This window comes from Glycine soja, chromosome 5 (genome assembly GCF_004193775.1).
Source record: "Glycine soja cultivar W05 chromosome 5, ASM419377v2, whole genome shotgun sequence".
NCBI classification, from domain to species: Eukaryota; Viridiplantae; Streptophyta; class Magnoliopsida; order Fabales; family Fabaceae; genus Glycine; species Glycine soja.
This window is the reverse complement of record NC_041006.1, coordinates 7159969-7181862: the sequence shown is the minus strand read 5'-3', so window position 1 is coordinate 7181862 and position 21894 is coordinate 7159969. Positions and strand designations below refer to the sequence as shown.

Below are 21894 nucleotides of genomic sequence, written 5' to 3'. Positions count from 1 at the left end.
AATCACATAATGACAGCCTTATGTTAATTTTCGCTTAGTAAATTAATTTCGGGTTGGATTAAGTGGTTGAACTGATTAGGGATAAATTCTCGTAACCTAGGATAAGAGACTTGCTTTTGAATCAAGGGGAACAACATGTTTTAGTTTTGTTATTTTCTTATTCAAGTTTGCTTGCTGTTTAATTTGCAAAAACAAACAACCCCCCCCCAATTCGTTACTGTTTTATTGTTATATGTTATGAATGTTTGGTTGATCATTGCTCACTGGGAGATGACCTAGGATCACTTCCTAGATACTGCATTTTTAATGTTTATTTAATTCGGGTACGACCTCAATCAAATTTGGCGCCGTTGCCAGAGAGTAGTGGTCCAAAGGTTCATAATAGCATTTAGTTGTTTTGTGTGTAGCTCTGCTGTTTAGTGTTGTGAGTGTGTGTTGTTTTGTTTTGTGTAGTGTTCTGTTTTGCATTTCATTCGTGTCCCCTGTTTAGCGCTCCCCTGTTTCAGTTTTGTGTAATGCTGTGAATAGTGATTAGCGATTGATTTTGCAATTTAATTGGTGATTTTTGTTTTGATAGCTAGAGTTGTTATTTTTAGCTGATTTTTTGTGTGGTAGTTTCTTTTGATCCATATTTTGTGTGAAAAATACCAGAAGCACTTGGTGTGGCTGTATTTGAGAGAGACAAAAAATTTGGGAACTTGTTTTTAGCAAAACTTAAAACAGCCATAACTTTTACTCTGGTTATCAGAATGACTATTATTATATATGCATTTGGGGTAGAAAAAATTTGCCATACTATGATAAACAGCTTTAGTGGGTTGGGGTTTCCCAAACTTTAAAAATTAGTTGTTTACTAAGTTTTTTTTTATTTTTCAAGTATTATTGTCCTATTTTTCTAAACTTTCCTTAGGCAGTTTTCGTAGTTAGACTTTTAATTTTTGTCTGAAAATTTCTGTGCTATCTTTTCATGATTTTAGGGTGTTGCTCACAAAATTTTAGCTCATTTGGATATCGTTTGACTATAGTTGTAGTTTTAACCCTCCCCTAGTGCTTGTTTGAGAAACACATGATTTGCTGCATATAGTGCATGACTAGGGGAAATCTAGGTGATTTACAACCCTTTGATCCAAAAATAGATAGAACCTTTCATAGATTAGTTAGGCATAGTGTGCATTTTGAGCATTCAGAGTATTCTGTTGCTGGTGATTCTGAACATTTTGATTTTGAGCATTCGACTACTAATTTTCATACTGAGAACATGGCTCAACCTCCACCTCGTGAGAGGACTCTTAGGGAGATGGTTGCACCTGATTTCACTTATGAAAGCTTGTGCATTCAATATCCTGATGAGGATGTTCCATATGTTCTCAAGATTGGACTAATACATTTGCTGCCCAAGTTTCATGGTCTTGCAGGTGAAGATCCTCATAAGCATCTTAAGGAGTTCCATATTGTCTATTCCACCATGAAACCCCCTGATGTCTAGGAAGATCATATCTTTCTAAAAGCTTTTCCTCATTCTCTGGAGGGAGTGGCGAAAGATTGGCTGTACTACCTTGCTCCCAGGTCCATTACCAGCTGGGATGACCTTAAGAGGGTGTTCTTGGAGAAATTATTCCCTGCATCTAGGACCACTGCCATCAGAAAAGACATTTCAGGCATTAGGCAACTTAGTGGAGAGAGCTTGTATGAGTACTGGGAAAGATTCAAGAAATTGTGTGCAAGCTGCCCTCACCACCAGATTTCTGAGCAACTCCTTCTGCAATATTTCTATGAGGGACTTAGCAACATGGAGAGGAGTATAATTGATGTTGCCAGTGGTGGAGCTCTTGGTGATATGACTCCAGTTGAGGCTAGGAATTTGATTGAGAAGATGACTTCCAACTCCCAACAATTCAGTGCAAGAAATGATGCTATTGTCCTTAGAGGAGTCCATGAGGTGGCCACGGATTCATCTTCATCTGCTGAAAATAAAAAGCTTGAGGGAAAACTTGATGCCTTGGTCAACCTAGTAACTCAGCTTGCCATGAATCAGAAATCTACATCTGCATCTGTTGCAGGAGTTTGTGGTCTATGTTTTTCTGTAGATCACCATACAGATCTCTGTCATTCTTTGCAGCAATCTGGAGTCAATGAGCAACCTGAAGCTTATGCTGCAAATATTTATAATAGACCCCCTCAGCAGCAAAACCAACAACAACAGAATAATTATGATCTTTCAAGCAACAAATACAATCCAGGTTGGAGGAATCATCCAAATCTGAGATGGGCAAGTCCTCCATAATAACAACAGCCTGTCCCTCATTTCCAGAATGCTGCTAGTCCAAGCAGGCCATATGTTCCTCCTCCAATGCAGTAGCAGCAGCAACAACAACAACAAAGACAACAAGCAACTGAGGCTCCTTTTCAACCTTCCTTAGAGGAGTTAGTGAGGCAAATGACCATCCAGAATATGCAATTTCAACAATAGACAAGAGCCTCCATTCAGAGTCTGACAAATCAGATGGGGCAGATGGCTACTCAGTTGAACCAAGCTCAGTCCCAAAATTTTGAAAAATTGCCTTCACAAACTGTGCAGAATCCGAAAAATGTGAGTGTCATCGCCTTGAGGTCTGGCAAGCAAATTGAAGTGCCGCCACTAGTAGCAGCACCTGCACCTGAACCTGTCAAGCTTCATTCTACACCTGAAAAAGAGGATGAGATAGTTGCATAAAAGAGAAAGCTTTCTGATCATGAGGGAGCTAACAAAAATTTTCATGCAGGTGGACCTTCTTCTAGTAGTTCTGACTTGCAGTAGCCTCCTATCCCTCTTCCATTTCCACCTAGAGCAATTCCAAACAAAAAGATGGAAGAAATGGATAAGGAGATCTTGGAGACCTTCAGGAAAGTAGAGGTGAACATACCTTTGCTAGATGCCCTCAAGAAAATTCCAAGATATGCCAAGTTTCTAAAGGAGTTGTGCAGCCACAAAAGGAAGCTCAAAGGCAATGGAAGGATTAGCATGGGCAGAAATGTGTCAGCATTAAAAGGTAAATTTGTTCCTCACATTCCTGAGAAATGTAAGGACCCAGGTACTTTTTGTATACCTTGCATAATTGGGAACAACAAATTTGAGAATGCCATGCTAGATCTAGGAGCATCAGTTAGTGTCATGCCTCTGTCCATTTTCAATTCTTTATCTCTTGGACCTTTGCAATCTACAGACGTGGTGATTCATTTGGCAAATAGAAGTGTTGCTTACCTCGCAGGTTTCATAGAGGATGTGTTGGTTCGGGTTGGTGAACTTATTTTTCCTGCTGATTTTTATGTTCTTGATATGGAAGAGGGATTTTTCCGTGGTTCAGTTCCAATTATTTTAGGCAGGCCATTTATGAAAACAACCCGAACCAAGATAGATGTTTATGCTGGCACATTGTCTATGGAATTTGGTGATATTGTTGTCCATTTTAACATTCTTGATGCCATGAAACATCCATCTGAGGATCGTTCTATTTTTTGTGCTGAGATACTTGATCAGATTGTTGATGATTATATGTTTGATTTTGATTCTCTTCATGGTAGGAAACACCCATTTTTGTTTGATCTGCATACTTGTCATTCCTCATGCAATGAATCTGAATCTGAGTTTCAATTTGATCTTGTATCTGATTTTTATGCTGAGAGTAAATTTGAATTTGAGTTTAGTTCTGATTTTCTGGGTGTTGTACCTCTTGATGTTGATTTTTTAGAGTAAGAATGCACTAACCATGTTGCAGGAAGTACATATACTTTTGACTTGCTTTATGAGGTATAGGCTAAGGAACCTTCCTCTTCTCCTACCCTGGTTCCTCCCATTGTTCAGCCACCACCCACACCAGAGTTGAAGCCCTTACCAGCAAACCTCAAGTATGCTTACTTGGAGGACAAGGAAAAATTTCCAATGATCATCTCTGCTTCCCTTGCTGCTGAGCAAGAGGAGAAGTTGTTGCTAGTGCTCAAGAAGCACAAGAAAGCCATTGGATGGACTTTAGCAGACATTCCTAGTATTAGCCCATCTACCTGCATGCATAGGGTACTTTTAGAGGATGGAGCTAAGCCAATGAGGTAGCCACAGCGGCGACTCAACCCCGTCATTTTAGACGTGGTGAAAAAGGAGGTGACCAAGCTCTTACAAGCTAGAATCATCTACCCCATTTTTGATAGCCTGTGGGTGAGTCCAGTCCAAGTGGTTCCTAAGAAGACAGACCTCACAGTGATCAAGAATGAGAGGGATGAGCTTATTCCCACAAGAGTGCAGAACACCTGGCGAGTTTGCATTGATTATAGGAGGTTGAACCAGGCAACCAAAAAAGATCATTTTCCCCTGCCATTCATTGATCAAATGCTTGAGCGCTTGGCAGGTAAGTCTCATTACTGTTTTCTTGATGGTTTTTCTGGTTATTTACAAATTCATATTGCTCCTGAGGATCAAAAAAAGATGATATTCACCTGTCCCTTTGGTACTTTTTCCTATAGGAGGATGCCCTTTGGCCTATGCAACGCCCCTGGTACCTTCCAGTGGTATATGCTTAGCATTTTCAGTGACTTTTTAGAGAGTTTCATAGAGGTGTTTATGGTTGATTTTATTTTTTATGGATCCTCTTTTGATGCATGTTTGGATAGTCTGGATAGAGTTCTTAATAGATGCATTGAAACTAACCTTGTGCTGAATTTTGAAAAATGTCACTTCATGGTAGAACATGGTATAGTTTTAGGGCATATCATTTCCAGTAGGGGCATAGAGGTAGACCCTGCAAAAATAACTGTTATTTCATAATTTCCTTACCCCTCTTGCGTGCGAGAGGTTCGTTCTTTTCTTGGCCATGTAGGGTTTTATAGGCGCTTTATTAAGGACTTTAGCAAAATGGCCCTTCAACTATCCAATCTGCTGCAAAAGGAGGTGGAGTTTGATTTTGATGACCGATGCAAATAGACTTTTGATTGCCTCAAGCTTGCGTTGACTACCACCCCTATCATTTAGGCACCTGATTGGACAACCCCATTTGAGCTGATGTGCTATGCTTCCAGAACTTTGGATGCTGCTCAAGCAAATTACACTACCACAGAGAAGGAGCTATTAGCGATAGTTTTTGCTCTTGAGAAATTTCGTTCATATTTGCTTGGTACTCGTGTTATTATTTATACTGACCATGCAGCTCTGAAGTACATGTTGAAGAAGGCTGAATCAAAGCCTAGATTGATCAGGTGGATGCTTTGGCTCCAAGAGTTTGATTTGGAGATCCGTGATCGGAGCGGTGCACAGAACCTCATGGCTGACCACCTGAGTTGGATTGAGTATGCGTCTGAGGACTCACCCATTCGAGATGATTTTCCGGATGACCATTTGTACATTCTGTATAATATTTCTGATTCCTTCCCCACTCCTTGGTTTGCTAATATTGTGAATTATTTGGTTGCTTCTATTTTTCCTCCCTTAGCATCTAAAGCTCAAACTGATAAAATTAAAAGCGATGCTAAGCATTATATTTGGGATGACCCCTATTTGTGGAAGTTGTGCAGTGACCAGGTTATTAGGAGATGCATTCCAAACTATGAGATTGACTCGGTCTTGCAATTCTGGCATTCTTCCGCACCAGGTGGCCATCTTGGCATACAGAGGACAGCTCGCAAGGTGCTTGACTGCAGTTTCTATTGGCCCACCATCTTCAAGGATGCATGGAGAATCTGTAGCACTTGTGAGCCTTGTCAGAGAGCAGGCGGCTCACTTTCATGGAGACAGTAAATGCCTCAACAACCTATGTTGTTCTATGAGGTGTTTGATGTCTGGGGTATAGACTTTATGGGGCCTTTCCCTGCCTCTTTTTGTTTTGTTTATATTCTCCTTGCTGTTGATTATGTTTCAAAATGGGTGGAAGCCAAAGCCACTAGAACTAACGATGCTAAGGTTGTTGTGGATTTTGTTAGATCTAATATGTTTTGCAGGTTTGGAGTCCCTAGAGTCATCGTTAGTGATCTAGACACACATTTTTGTAATAGATCCATGTATGCCTTGCTCAAAAAGTATGGGGCGTGCACAAAATTTCCACACCTTACCACCCCCAAACTAATGGGCAGACTGAGATTTCAAACAGGGAAATAAAAAGGATCTTGGAGAAGATTGGGCAGCCGAACAGAAAGGATTGGAGCACCAGGCTGGATGATGCTCTTTGGGCGCATAGGACTGCTTACAAAGCACCCATAGGAATGTCTCCTTATCAGGTTGTCTTTGGCAAGGCATGTCATCTTCCTGTAGAGATAGAGCACAGAGCCTACTGGGCTGTAAAGACTTGCAACTTCTCTATTGATCAGGCTGGAGAGGAAAAGAAGTTGCAACTAAGTGAGCTAGATGAGATCCGTTTAGAAGCCTATGAGAATTCCAAATTCTACAAGGAAAAGACCAAGAAGTTCCATGACAGCTTGATATCTAAGAAGGACGTCGTGGTTGGATAGAAAGTTTTATTGTATAACTCTAGGCTCGGACTCATGAGTGGTAAGTTGAGGTCAAAGTGGATTGGTCCTTTTGTGGTGACTAATGTTTTTCCTTATGGTACAATTGAGATCAAAAGCGAATCCACAGATAAAAGCTTCAAGGTCAATGGACACCGACTAAAACCATTCCTCACAAATCCTTCCTTGGTGGATGTAGTGGTGGAGGAGACCTCCTTACTTCACCCTACTTCTCTTCCGCCATGACTTAGGGAGTCTTCTTTTTCTGTCTCCTTTTTTACTTTTATTGCACTTGTCCAAATTTATTGATTGTGCTGATTGCTCTTGATCTTATGATTGTGCTACATTGAGGACAATGTGTTGTCTAAGTGTGGGGGGGAGATTGTTCTTCATTTGGGGTTTTCTAGGTTAATTTTGTTATTTTGGTTTTATGTTTTGTGTACAACATTGTATGTTTCTCTTTGAATTTTGGGTTATGTACAGGTAATGGGTAATTGTTTTTGAAATAGGAGTTTCTTGGCATTTTGTGAATTGAAATCCTTGTTTTTCTCTACATGTCAAGTTAGTTTTGAAAGGTTGAATTGAAAGTGATAGATTTACCCTTGGTGAGATTTTGAGCCATCATCATCTATTTTATTCGGTGTGTTTTGCCCCATTGATTGCTTGCACAATAGCCTTGGCTTGACTCTTGTTGATACTTCTTGGTTCACATGCATGTTGGGAGATGATTTAGGCATTTTTGTTCTTATAAGCCTCTAGCCAAATGAGCCTACCTTGAATTAATTCCTTTGATAGCCCCTTTGAGCCTATGTTCCCCTTTCTTTGTTTTGAAGCTCATTACAAGCCTTAAGTGAAAAACCATGATCTCACCCTACCCTTAAGGAATTTTGGAGCTTTAGAATTGTTTTGGGAATAAGTGTGTGTGTGTGTGGGGGGGGGGGGGGGGGGGTATGTTTCATTTGATGATATGTTTTTGTTGGCCAAGCTTGATGATGTATTTTGGCCATGCTTGATGTATATACATATATTGCCTAATTGTTGCTTTATTTTTCAAATATTCAAAATGCTTTTAAATTTTCGTTTTCTGTTCTAAAAAAATTCAAAAAAAAAGAAAGACAAAAATAGAAAAAAGAGTGAAGTTGAATAAATGAGGTCTTGTTTTGAGGACTTGGACTGGTTTGAAGACTTGGTTGATTTTGTTGATACTGGAGGTTTTGGGTTTAGTACTTTTGCTTAATTTCCACTTATTCCCCATTGCTCCTCTATTCCTTTGGGTTTTAGCTACTTATCCCATACTTTCCTCCACCTTGTCTCTGGCCCCATTACAACCTTAAAAGACCTTTTGATCCTCATGTGTATGTGTTTATCGAGTTTGGTTGTCAATTTTAGTGTTTTGCCAAGTCTATGTGGTGTTTGCTTTCATGGGTGCTCTGAGAGTAAACAGTAGCCTAGACACTTGAGAGATAGAGTGCATATCTTATGAGGCTTTATCACTTTTCATTCAATTCTTGAGCTGATTGACTATCTTGTCATTTTTGAGGTGCTTGGATGATTTTCATGACTGTCTTGATTCTTTAACTCTTTACGTGTTGGATGTTGCCCATTCCTTTTATTCCTTGAGATTCATTGAGAAATATGTAAATGTTTTTGTGTTTGTTTGTCTCTCTTTAATGTCTCTGGATTTGTTCCTTGCTCTGCTTTTTGATTTTGCCCAGGAGTGCAAAAGGCTAAGTGTGGGGGAATTTGATGTGTCATTATTTTCTCCTATTTCTTAACCCTTTTTGTCACCATTTTAATTACTGCTTAGCCTTAACTGTCAAATTAATTATGCAGTTTTATCATTTGGGCCTACTTGACTAATTTTGTGTTTTTAATTTAATTTCAGGAGAATTATAAGCAATTGGGCTTGGATCCAGAATTGGGCTGAACCGGCTTGGACTTGAAGAGAGCAGACAATTTTATTTTATTTCGTTTTTGGGCTTGGACTTAAAACAAATTTGTAAGCTTTGGGGATGAGGACCTATATAACAACACCAGGATTTTAGTAGGAGGAGATTGTTGACAGAGAAGAAAAATTTTAGGGTTTTGCGTTTTCAGTTTTGTGTTACTGTTCACGCGCACTGTTCACGTAGCAATCAAATTTCATTTTCTGCTTCAAATTGCAATTTCGTTTTCTGCTTCTGCCTTTGAATTCGTTTTCGTTTCTGCTGATTAATGAAAGACTGAGTCTCCAGTGTTGTTTTCTCTTGAGGATCAGTCCCTAAAGTTTTGAATTAGTCCCTAAAGTTTACATTTTAATTCTCAAAAGGTACCTGACGCTAAATTTTTTTAATTCCGTTAGTTAAAGAATTTTAATGATAGGGACCTTTTGGGAATTAAAATGTAAACTCCAGGGACTAAAAAATCCACTTATTAACTATAGGAACTAAAATGGATAAGTTTGGAATTATATGGACTAAATAGGTAGTTAAACCAAAAAATATATTAAAACAAATGGTCGATTATAAGCGAACAAATATATATGTTCCAATCAACCACGCACAGACAAACTAATTATGAGCAACTTAACAAACATAGGAAGACAACAAAAGGGAAAGAAGGAAAATGAACCACAAATGGTGAGGCAGAGTGAAGCGATCGTGAGTGCTAGGGCAAGCGGTCACGACGATGAAAGCATAAACAACCTTTGACAGTGGCGTTGGACTACTTCAACGATGACTAACACAGAGAGAAAGAGGGCGCAAAGACACTGAGAGGCATGAGAACGAGTGAGGGACTCTGAAAGCTAAGGGTGCGAGACTGTACGAGAAACACTTCACTTTCGAAGACAATTTTCCAAAATCATATTTGAATTATCGATTTCAATGAAGGTTTCATTAAAAATCATCGTCGATTTGCGATTTCAACAATGTTTTTTGAAAAAATCGTTGAAATAGTACTATTATTTACAACAATGCTATCACCTCGAAAACTGTCGTTGAATCCCCATCATAAAAGCTATGTTTTCTAACAGTGAAAACAAATTTCTTGATCATCATCAAACAATAAGTCCTTCCGGAAAGAAGGACAAGGCTAAAAAATACCACCCCCCCAAACAAGCATAATCAGCCAACTTGTCAGCAGGTTTATTCCCTTCTCTATACGAAATTTCCTGAAAGAATCCAACAACTTATGAATAGATTGAACCAAAGTTCTCCTTGACATGTTCCCAAACTTAGTACGTTTTAAAGCACTAACCACTACTTTTGAATCACTCTGCAGCAAAATATTCTGGATACCCTTTTGATGCGCAAGCTATAGACCTTGCTAGACTCCCCAAAGCTTAACTACATAGACATAAGCTCGACCAATGCATTTAGCTAAACCACCCTACCATTGACCATGACAATTTGATAGGGTGCTTAGAAAAAAAGGAACTTCCTGCAATATGAGGTCAGGAAGGGAAACCTCCAGAAGCAAAGAGGTGAAATAGAATTTAAGGGTGAATTTTCCTGTCCTTATTCTATGATCATTCATGCTTATATAAGCAGCATAGTCCACTGCCTTAGACACAAAACGACACCGTGCTCCTAACAACACCACTCACTAATGGACACATGTACTACAGAATAATTCCCCCATAACAAAATTAGTGATTCTCTCCTAACAAAATACACGATCTCATCATTACAAGGGATTATGATTCCTAACATCCTAACAGCCTAATGGACATAGTCCTCCCAGCCTTGAGGCTTCTTACCCATATGCTTGGGCCTATGGCCACAATCACTCTAGTGCAAATTGCTATCATTATCTCTAATTAATCCCCCACAACCAGCTATACCACCATTACCTTTCACAGCCCCATCAGTGTTAAGGCACGCCCAACCTTTATTAGGATTAACCCACTTGATGTGAACCTCCTGTCTACCAATATCCCCCTCCATAGTATTGACTTTGTGAATGGATATATACTCCTGCCATCTATCTCTAATAAAACACCAAGGACGAATGAAAAAGGTATTATGAATCTGCTTATTTCTTCATAACCACGGGAAGTAACAAATGGAAGTCCAATTCTTAGCCCAAGGATGAAGATGATTATGACCTGCCAAATATGAAAGATTGGAACTTATCCACTCAGCCAAAGTTACTCCAAAGAAATTGCTTTTGTTCTCATAAGGAATAAAATGAATCCATATCTCTACCACAGTAGGGCAATCCTAGAGAACATGGAAAATATATATGTGTGTGTGCAGATAAATAGAGAGATAGACATACAAACAAACAGACAAACTAAAGAGACAAAAAGATAGATAGACAAATAATATACTAGTTTCTCAACTAGTTAATAACTTAAAGTTATTAAATGAGTTTTTCAATCATAAGTGATTGATAAAATTATTTGTTGAATATAAAATGAGAGAAATTGATATATTTATATGATATTTTTTATATAAATTCCAATTTTATTTTATTGATGACAAATATATTTTGGAATATATTTACAATTTTAGTTTTTAGTTAGTTTTAAACACCTGTAATTTTTATTTATGGATAAATTATTTTAATTATATTTTTTACTTTAAATTATTATATTTTTACATATAGTGTTTTTTTACTATTCATATTATACTATATCCGAAAGTATTTTCAATCAAATTTAAAATTAAAGTAAGAAATATACTTTTAAGTAAACTTGGCACTTTCAATCTTATAAAAAATCATCGCACTTTGTTAAGTTAATTAGTGTAATGATTAAAATATCTTATAGTGTAATTTTAAAATTAATAGAAAAATAACGTGAATAAAGTAATGCTTAAAATAAATAATTTAATATTAAAATATTATAAAAAACCAAACAAACCTACCATTTTATAATATCAATATCTTGAAGAATAAGCTGAAATAATAAAATAAATATGGCAAATAGTATGATGGTTAAAATAATTAATGTAATTTGAAAATATCCAAAAAAAATATTAATAAAAATAAAATAAAAAATGAACTTACTGTATATCATATGTAAAAAAAAAATCTTATTTTATAAGTGGAATATTGTAGAACAAAAAGAGGATAAATAAAAAAGATTAGAAATTCAAAACTAAATTTTAGGAAAATACTACGTGAAGTAGCATATCAAAAAATTATACAAGGTACTTATATATATATAAAAAAAATTATTTACTATTAATTCTAAATAAGATACACAACAAATAATAAATAGGACCAAGGTTATCAAGAGTGCATATAAATTTGCAAAATTATATGTTTTTATCATGGTTCAAATATAATTTTGTTTATGTAAGATATATATGCAATACAAATTCCGAATTAGTTCGGACCCACTGCCTTGTCTTCTTGTCGTGGGATGTAGTTCAGAATTCAGATAGAACAAACATACTATGAGGAGTGAGATATGAAGCTACGTGGGGTATAGGCATTGGGTGAGTTTGTTTAAAGTTATACAAAATAACTTTAAAATGAGTATTTTTAAATAAAAAGTATTTAGAGAAACACATTAAAAAAAATAAAAATCTGCTTATTTTATTAAAAAATATTTTTTTATAAATAAATTTAAGCAAATTGATTCTGGGATATATAACAAAAGTGTATGTACATGAGTTAACCAAGGAGTTATTCAAAAGAATGCTTTTAAAAAGGAACTAAGTTGCTTTTTAAATTAGGTTATTTAAAAAGAATTATATATTTTTTTAAAAATGCTTTTTAAAATTAAGTTGCTTCTAAACATGAGTTAACCAAGGAGGTCTAGCTTGGTTGAGTTGAGTAAAGTGTGTGATTCCTAAGAATAAATTAAAAAACAACATGAGTTAAATGTTAAAAATATTATGATTCCTAGCTTTGTTATAAATATTATTAATTATATTTAATAGATATTTCTCGACATATTTAATATAACTTTTATGAATCTTAAAAGTAATAAATACTTGTAAGGAAACCTCAGTAGTCAGTTTATTTGAAATTATTTATTTAAAATAAATAATTGTTTTGGCAATGTCTTTTGAAAAACCTCTAAAAATAACAATTATTTTAAGGGAAAAAAATACTCATAATAAACCAAAACACACTACATTATGTTATTGTGTATCTCAATAATTAATAGTGAAATCATTAAATGATAGGATACTCGTGTGTCTATCTTCTTGATAATTTTTATATGATATATAATTAAAATTTTCAATTTACTTAAAAAAGCTAATAAGATAAAGCCACTAAACACGTGAATTAGCCGGCATGGATGGTTTCAACTTCACAAGAAATCTCTTATTCAAGTCCTCAGTATGCAACAATCTTAAATACTGAGAGGGAAAGCTTTGTTACTCATGATGGTTGTACTCAATCCTAATACAATTGCCTCAAACGAAAAATATTAATACATATCGTATAGAAAAAAAAAACTATATAAAGATTAATTTGGTCCATCGGTCTTAGAAATGTAATGATTTTTCTCCTTATATGATATGTGATCATATAGGGTTAGTTTGTTTAAACATAAAGTAAGTATTTTTATATGTGTTTTTTTTAAGAAGTAAATATGATTTGTTTCTTAAAATAAATAAGTAAAAGTAATTTAGACCAACACCCTAAAAAATAAAAAAAATTACTTATTTTATTAAAATAAACACTTATTTTAACAACTAAGTTTAAACCAAGTTACTCATAATCCCAACTAATTTAAGCTTCATGTAAAATCATAATTCATGTGGAACAGAGATTGCAGGACCATATATAATAATTTATTCTCTCATATAAAGGCCGTGATGTGAACTTCACAAACGCAAAAAGGTCATGTGCAATCTTCAAGAGGCATTATAGGGTAATTAACTTGCTCGTACTATTAATAGAGTAATTATGTGTAATGTTAAGGTGGACTCGTATAATTACCTACCTTATAATCATTCTCATTCTCTTTTGTATTTTTCAGATGACAGAAGAGTGCACCGAAACAGAACTCACTCATCAGCAACCTCATCAACGTCCAAGGTTCAGAAATTACAAACGTTGGTGGCGTGTATCCCTATACATATTTCTTGCTCTTGGAGGCCAATCTGCAGCCACTCTTTTGGGAAGGTTATACTATGACAGTGGTGGCAATAGCAAATGGATGGCAACATTTGTTCAAACCGCAGGATTCCCTGTACTTCTTCCACTATTTTTATACTTCCCAACAACACATGACAATTCTAGTAACATGTCCAATGATAATTTCTCCGAAACCAAGCCAAAACTCTACACTCTTGTTTTCCTCTACATAGTTTTCGGCTTAATTGTTACAGCGAATGACTTGATGTATTCCTATGGACTTCTATATCTCCCTCTCACCACCTATTCTCTAATAGGTGCAACCCAATTAGTCTTCAATGCAGTGTTCTCTTACTTCCTCAATGCCCAAAAGTTCACAGCATTCATAGTAAATTCCATAGTCCTCCTCAGCATATCAGTTTCGCTTCTCGCGATCAACGGCGAATCTAACGACCCAATGGGCCACTCTAGCAAAGAAAAGCATATGTATATGTTTGGGTTCATTTCCACCCTTGTTGCATCAGCTACGTTTGCTCTACACCACTGTCTTGTGCAGGTTTTTTTTTGTTTTTTTTATCACTAAATATTAGTTTACGAGAATGTTAATCTTTTTAGGGATGTGAAAGTAAGTACGAACCCAATGAGTCAACCCGGCTCATTCAAGGGTTTAGGCTCAGCCAAATACAAAAAATAAAGCTAAATACAAAAAATAAGAATTTGAGCTGAGTTGGTTCACTTAAAAATATAATAATATTATTTACTAAAATATAATAAAGTAACTAATGAAAATAAGACTTTAATGTTATTGAACTATGACTAATATTTGAATGATTAAATTTCATTTTAAGATCATAGTATTTTAAGACTTTTAAATGATATTTATGTATTTGAAATATTTAAATAATTATTTAAATAATAATATTAGATTTTGAATGGTTACTTGAGACATTCACCTATTAATAATTATATTTGTATTTCAATTATTTGAGTGTTTTTATAAAAAAAATGATATTTTTTTTATAAAAAAATGAAAAAAATGTTTTATTTTTTATTTTAATTTTTTTTTACAATTTGAGAAGTGTCTAATCCATCAATCCATGGTGGATCAATTCAAATTAATATTTTCATAACCTAGGTGAGTTGGACTAGTTCCACCCATTTAACTCTCAACTCAAGGTATGGTGGGCCAAACTAGTTTATTTTGACCGGCTTAATTTTATTAAGAGAGGGGATGACAACCTTTTCTCTCAACCATCAAACTCATCATCTTATATCTCCTGGTGTATTGGCAGGTTGCTTTCGAGAAAGTTATTAAGAGACAAACCTTTTCAGTTATCTTGGACATGCAACTTTACCCGTCCCTGGTTGCTTCGTGTTGTTGCGTCGTGGGGATGTTCGCAAGTGGAGAATGGAAGAGTTTGGATAGGGAGATAAGGGAATACGAAGATGGAAAAGTGTCTTATGTGATGGTTCTGTTTTGGACCGCCGTGACATGGCAAATATCATGTATTGGTCTTTTTGGATTGATTTTTGAGGTGTCTTCGTTGTTCTCGATTGTAATAGATACTATGGAGTTGCCCATCGTTCCCTTCCTTGCTGCTATTTTCTTTCATGACAAAATCAACGCGATGAAGGTTATGGCTTTCGTATTAGCTTTGTGGGGCTTTCTCTCTTATGTTTATCAACAATATCAGGACGACAAAAAAGCCAAGGCAGATACAAATACAAGTGATGATGATGATAATTTTGTTGGGGGCTTGAGGTTACAAGGGGTTGAAGAAATGAAGGAATTACAGACCAACTGTTTGTGAAGTTAATTATAGCAATCTCTTTTGCTATTGAGCTGAGACACGGGCCTCGACAATGGTGGATGTTGTAATGTTGTCGTTTTGTCTGTGTTGTTTTGTCTAATGTTGTAATGTTGTCCTTTTGTGTTGATCAGTAGATGTAAAATGTGAAAGAAAATAAATTTAATAAACATTAATTTAAAACAATTTATTTTGATTGATATAAATGATTCCTTAATAATTAAAAAAATCAGAATGTAAAAAACTATGCTTTTAAAACTTTTAATTTTAAAATACTTTAAAATTTATTTAATTAATAGAATATCATTTTAATATGCTTTATAAAATCTAAACGTGCTTAGTTTTTATTCAATAAAATTAAGTATTGGTTAAATGAAGAATCCAAAGATATCCTATAATTGAATAACTATATATGGCAAAAAAATATTAATTTGGTTTTATATATATATATATGAGCTCAATATATTTTTTATATGGGGCTAAACGCCCTAGCTAAAAGAAAAACAGAAATTGAAGCATATAAGTGCAGTTAAAATTCTTATATATTTGTGTATTGATAAGAATATTTTTTTTCTCAATTCAAAGGACTACAAAGTTCATGGCCAAAAACCAAGGTTTTTAAGATTAGACCGATAATTGAATTAGTAAAGATACTCGTTCAAAGTTCAAATGATCCGATCGTAGTTAAATCTTGACTCACTACTACAAAAAGTAGTTTTAACATCGGTTTATTAACATCGGTTTTGTACAGAACCGATGTAAAGTTAAACGCGATGACATATTTGTAAATAAAGTATCATTCTTAACATCGGTTTTCTAAAAAACCGATGTTAATGCATACACGTTAACATCGGTTTTTCAAAAACCGACGTTAACTAATGATGTTAATATCGGTTTTTCAAAAACCGATGTTAACGTATAATATGTTAACATCGGTTTTTCAAAAAACCGATGTTAATACATACACGTTAACATCGGTTTTTTAATAACCGATGTTAACTAATGATGTTAACATCGGTTTTTGAAAAACCGATGTTAACGTATGATATGTTAACATCGGTTTTCTAAAAAACTGATGTTAATGCATACGCGTTAACATTGGTTTTTTAAAAACCGATGTTAATAGCATTAGTTAACATCGGTTTTTGAAAAACCGATGTTAACGTATTATATGTTAACATCGGTTTTCCAAAGAACCGATGTTAATGCATACACGTTAACATCGGTTTTTTAAAAAATCGATGTTAATATAAACTTTTTTTTAAGTATTTATATATTTTAAAAAAAATCATATATTGCGTTATTAATTATATTTTAATTAAAAAAATATAATAATTAAGAAACAATTATAAATTCAAAAGGTAAACATTTAAAAATTAAACTAAATTTTTAAAATGAATTTCGTAATTTTAATTTTATTATTATATAATCAAAAAAATTTGACCAGACTTCGCCATATTTTTTGTCATTTGACTAAGCAAAGTTTTTTCTTCACTGCTTAAATGACCAATATACAAATGGAAGTGAAATTTAATATTTTAGTTATTACCAAATGCATTGTGTTAAGAGTAAATAGTGGATGCTACTAAAAAAAAGAGTAAATAGTGTATGTTAATAATTTAATTTTTTACACTAATATTTAATAATAAATTATCATGTACAATTTTTTCTCATGTTAGTTATCCTAAAAATTGTAGTAATAATAAATTTTAACTAATGAATGATATAAAAAAATTATATGGTTTCTTTATAGAAATTAAAATCTTGCGTAACTTTTTTTTGTCAAAGATCGGTCTACCGCAAATGTCCAAATGTAGTGTGTGACTACTATTCAAGTAAGTGTAGGGTCGGATTGATTAATTTTTTTTATTTGTAAAAATTAAACATAAAAATATATAATAACTGTTCAACCAAGAAAAGACAAAAAAAAATAATTCTTTAGTCAGATCTCTTTGACTATCAAGTCAAGGGTAAGTCGTAGATACCATTTACGACTTTAGAGTTTTTTTATTTTTGGTTTTTTTAAAAGTCGTGAAAATTTCTTTGACTTTATTATGAAATCTGATTTTTTTAGAAGTTGTTGGGCCTGTGACTTTTTAGTTTTTTTTTTTTTAATATGTTTGAAACAGAGGTCGTAGAATATGTAGGGAGTTCTTTCTTTTTTGAAATAAGTATTATTAAAATAAAAATTTATTTAATTTATTTAATATGATTATTTTAATATTAAGGATAAAATATTTATTTACTAATAAAAGGTAAGAAAAATGCGAAAAAGAAATAAATAAATCATGGATAAACTCATGACTTCAAATTGGAATTAAACAAAAAAAATGAGGTTGCAAGGGGTTTCATGACTTTGGTGAGGACAATTTTTTTTAAGAAAAGAAAATTAAGAACATTTTAATATAATTTTTAGAACATAGATTTTACTGTGTAAATGTGGTTTACCAATTGTTTAGATTAATAAAGAGAAAAAAATTAAAAGGAATGAAAGAAAACAAATAAAAATTAAGGATAAATATAGTCGAAAAAGTGTTGTTTAGGCAAATATAAAAAAAGAAAAATAAGTGCAAATATTAATATTACTTGTTTGAATGAACGTAAAAGAAAACAAAAATAAATAAATAATTATATTAAAGCCTAATGTTTTTTGCATGTACTATAAAAAATGAGTGAGATAATGTTTTATCAGTGCCTCAAAAACACCAATTAAGGATGTAATAATAAAAATATTTTTATTAAAATCCGTAAAAATATACTCCTCATATAATTCATTAACTAATACCTTTAGAACTAGCAAAATCCAAAAGTTAATTACATTGAGGGGACATCGCTATCAGGACATTTTCATGCGATTTTCTAAAGCAGTCATGAACTAAACAAAGGTTTAAATGTCTTGAAAAATTAATTAATTTAAATTTATATAAATAATTAATATAATTTTATTTGAAAATATAAAATTAGGAAGAGAAAAGTATGAGATAAAATGAGTAATTAATATGATAGACAAAAATAAAAATAAAATTTGTAACTAAAAAATTATTTGATCCATAATTTCACTAGAATACATATTTTTAGTTGTTGAAATTAATTTATTCTACTAATCAATTATGTCATATAATCAATTTATATTAGCTTTGAATGATTTCTTTATCACGTTATTAGTTTATGTGATTTATCTTAGTATAAGAACCAAAAATATGTATTTTAATAAATTAGACGTTAAATAAAAATTATAAGAAATAAAACTAAAATTATCTAATTTTTAGGTGATAAACCACTTCTGGCATAAAATCTATTACTATTTTGAAACTGAAAGTGAATTTTAAAAGATTTAAATAAAATTAAAAAAAATGGGAATGATACATAGTTATTATAATTGGATATTATCAGAGTTAATATAATTATTATAAAAAATTAATAAACTTAAAGTTATTATATATAACACTTTCTGATTTAACACGTAAAAATCCTTTATACACCAAATGGTGATGGTTGTAATATTTTTGGTGGGATAGAGCATGGGCTGGAGGCCCAAATGTAGATAAAAATGAAATATCAGTTCGAAACAGATAAAAATGTAGAAAACTGCTACTTCTCGACCCACTTTTGAAGTTCAAAACTTAAACCCTAGTTCTCTCTCTCTCTTTCTTCTGCATCTTCAACCTTGGCAAGGGAAGCCACAGCTGTTGAGCAACATCAATGCCTGCACTGCCGTCGTTGACATCGTTCGCACCACCCTCGACCCTCGCGGCATGGACAAGCTCATCCACGATGACAAGGGAGCCGTCACCATCTCCAACGACGACGCCACCATCATGAAGCTCCTCGACATCGTCCACCCCGCTGCAAAAATCCTCGCCGACATCGCCAAGTCTCAGGACTCTGAGGTAACTTTAACTTCCCTTCGATCTCATGCAATGCCACTGCTTTCAAGATCTGTTCATTTTCGCTTCATTCAGATGCTTTACACTGTGGAATTGGAATTTTAATTTTGTTAGTAAATGAACTCTTGTATTGTTGTGAATGTGAAAAAGGTTGGCAATGGAACCACCACTGTGGTGTTGCTTGCAGTTGAGTTTTTAAGGGAGGCCAAGCCATTCATTGAAGATGGTGTTCACTCTCAAAACTTTATAAAATTAATATTTTATATAATAAATTAAATTTCATATACGGTAAAAAATATTACAAATTAGTTTTATTAATTATTTTTTTTACATTTTAAATTAAAAAGTTTAAATATATCTATTTAAATAATTTTATATATTTTTTGTAATCACTAAAATAAGTTCATGTTAATTAAATTTATTTAATATACTACAGTATTTTTTATCAACATATCCTTTCATTGATTGAGACAGTTATTTTATATATATATATATATATATATATATATATATATATATATATATATATATATATATATTTAAGAAAGAATGTATTTTTTTTATAATTTAAGAAAGAAAATATTGTATCTATAAAAATAGAAGTCCAGAAGCAAAATTTGTTCACGTAACATGATTTACTATATGATTTGAGTGTTTGAACTGATTAGTGGCAAGATATGGATAAGATTTATGCATATCCTAACTCAAATTATCAACGTTAATTAAATCCGCACTAGTGAAGTGAGTTGAAGCTAAATAAAAAAGAAATAGTAGCATAATATAGGTCTATTTTTTAGATGCTCCATGTGGGTCCCACTATAGGTCTAATTTTTAGATGGCATAATATACTTGGACCCCTTCATTCATTTCTTTTATTTATTTTTTAATATATATGTTGATTATATTAAAATAATTGCATATATTGTATTTTGTTTGTATGAGTGTAACATCTTGCACAGGAATTTGTATATTTTTTCTTTTTTTTTTCTTTTTGCTTTTTTTTGGGATTTTATTGTTTTCTTATTTATCAAAGACAATAGTATTTAGTTTTGGGGGCACACGGATAATATTTATTTAAAAAAAATGTGTTACAATTATGAGGAAAATTGGGGTATGAATCAAGATATGGTGCATGGTGGTAGAGAGGCAGGGTAAGATGATGGATGACAATTTGACGCTTTTTAATTTTTATCATTGGAGAACGTTAAGGACCATGTGGTCCTACGAGTGCCACGGTCAATTCCTCTTGTTTGCAGGATTGCAATTACCATTAACAATATCTTCTGCAATGATACCATGAATATACTGTGTATAATTGGACGCATCCAATTCTTGGATGAAATTAATGTTGGTTTTTGGCTTAGCCAATATCTCTTAATCTATTCTCTAGTTTGGACGCATCCAATTCTGTCTGTTGTCCGATAAATGTATAAAATATTAAATTAGCATTAATATAAATTATGAGGTATTTTATTATATTTTGTTTGTATTTACATACGAATACGAATTTTTTGCATATAGTTTAATTTTGTCCCTTGTGATCTCAAATTTTCCAATTAAGGAGACAGCAGTAACTTTTCTCTTATTTTCTAATTTCTAATTAGGTTAATGTATATAGGTGTGGATTTGGATGAAAGTGGTGTGTGACTGAAAATGTGGGGGATCCCGTGACTGGGCCTGTCCACAGTGCAGTTCTATGATCTTGTGAGAAGTAATAGAAGTTATTGGTGTCTGGTTATGTTATGTTGTTAAGGTACGTAATTGAAATAAAAGTTCTACTTATATATATATTTTATGTGTGTGTACACTAATTGTAGTTAACGTTTAATTAATATTCAAATTTCAATATGTATTTAGTGTAATAGACAAAAAGGAATCACTGAATGTGGCTACTACGTGATGCATTGGATGTCCACGATAATCTTAGGATCTTTCAGGAATAATTAGGAGACGGTAATTGTTTATTTCAAACAAAGTTGGTTTTTTTATAATTGTTATTACATTATTAATTTATTTTTTTATTTGATCATGCAGTATTTTAATGAAGTTAGACCATTGGAAGCAGAGAGATTCAAGGCACTTCGCATACAGTGGGCACAGTATTATCTAAAAGTTAGAGATCAAACATAGGATGTTAGGCAACTATGTAACTTTAGGTTACTTAATTAGTTTACATACTTTGCATTACATTTTTTACAATTGTTGTTTCATCTTAACATTCAATAACCTTTGTTGATAGCTAGTTTTTTGCTAAAACTTATTTGAAAACAAAATGCAAATGATATATGTTGTGTGCTGTGAGGTCTGATTTTAAATTTACGGGTTAAATTTTGGTTTTTTTGTAAAAACAGAGACATTATTTAAAAAAAATTCCTAAAAACAACATCGGTTTTTTTTTATAAAAACCGATGTTAACTGTCAATAATAACACATTCGTTAACATCGGTTTTCTGTAAAAAACCGATGTTAACTATTAACATCGGTTTTTTACAGAAAACCGATGTTAACTGTCAATAGTAACAAATTCGTTAATATCGGTTGTTTACAGAAAACCGATGTTAACTAACGTTAACATTGGTTTTTTAAAAAACCGATGTTAACTGTCAATAGGAACACATTCTTTAACATCGGTTTTTTACAAACAACCGATGTTAACTGTCAATATTAACAAATTCGTTAACATCGGTTTTTACAGAAAACCGATGTTAACT

The 21894-nt window shown here is 33.0% G+C and overlaps 3 protein-coding genes and 1 non-coding gene across 7 annotated transcripts; 3 read left to right on the top strand and 1 right to left on the bottom strand.

Annotated features, from left to right (window-relative positions):
• Positions 1-1636: 1636 nt before the first annotated feature.
• On the bottom strand, positions 1637-1743 carry LOC114413843. The gene has a single exon (XR_003666989.1). It is a non-coding gene; the product is annotated as a small nucleolar RNA R71 (small nucleolar RNA).
• Positions 1744-12699: 10956 nt separating this feature from the next.
• Positions 12700-14351, top strand: LOC114411084 (probable purine permease 11). Its single transcript, XM_028374848.1, has 3 exons — positions 12700-12744; positions 13391-14044; positions 14337-14351. The coding sequence occupies exons 1-3, from the start codon at positions 12700-12702 to the stop codon at positions 14349-14351; spliced, it is 714 nt and encodes a 237-aa protein (XP_028230649.1).
• Positions 14352-14726: 375 nt separating this feature from the next.
• On the top strand, positions 14727-15422 carry LOC114411464 (probable purine permease 10). Its single transcript, XM_028375138.1, has one exon. The coding sequence runs from the start codon at positions 14832-14834 to the stop codon at positions 15297-15299; it is 468 nt and encodes a 155-aa protein (XP_028230939.1). The 5' UTR covers positions 14727-14831; the 3' UTR covers positions 15300-15422.
• Positions 15423-18813: 3391 nt separating this feature from the next.
• LOC114411463 (T-complex protein 1 subunit eta-like) lies at positions 18814-21351 on the top strand. 4 transcript variants are annotated; one of them, XR_003666452.1, is made up of 3 exons: positions 18815-19186; positions 20788-20936; positions 21041-21103. XR_003666452.1 is itself a non-coding variant. In XM_028375137.1 (2 exons), exons 1-2 carry the CDS (start codon positions 19052-19054, stop codon positions 21311-21313), a joined length of 231 nt encoding a protein of 76 aa, XP_028230938.1. In that variant the 5' UTR covers positions 18814-19051; the 3' UTR covers positions 21314-21351. The 4 variants fall into 4 exon arrangements, 1 of the variants encoding a protein (XP_028230938.1); XR_003666451.1 differs by having other exon boundaries at positions 18822-19186; positions 20802-20936; XM_028375137.1 differs by lacking the exons at positions 20788-20936; positions 21041-21103 and adding an exon at positions 21218-21351 and having other exon boundaries at positions 18814-19186.
• The last annotated feature ends 543 nt before the right edge of the window (positions 21352-21894 follow it).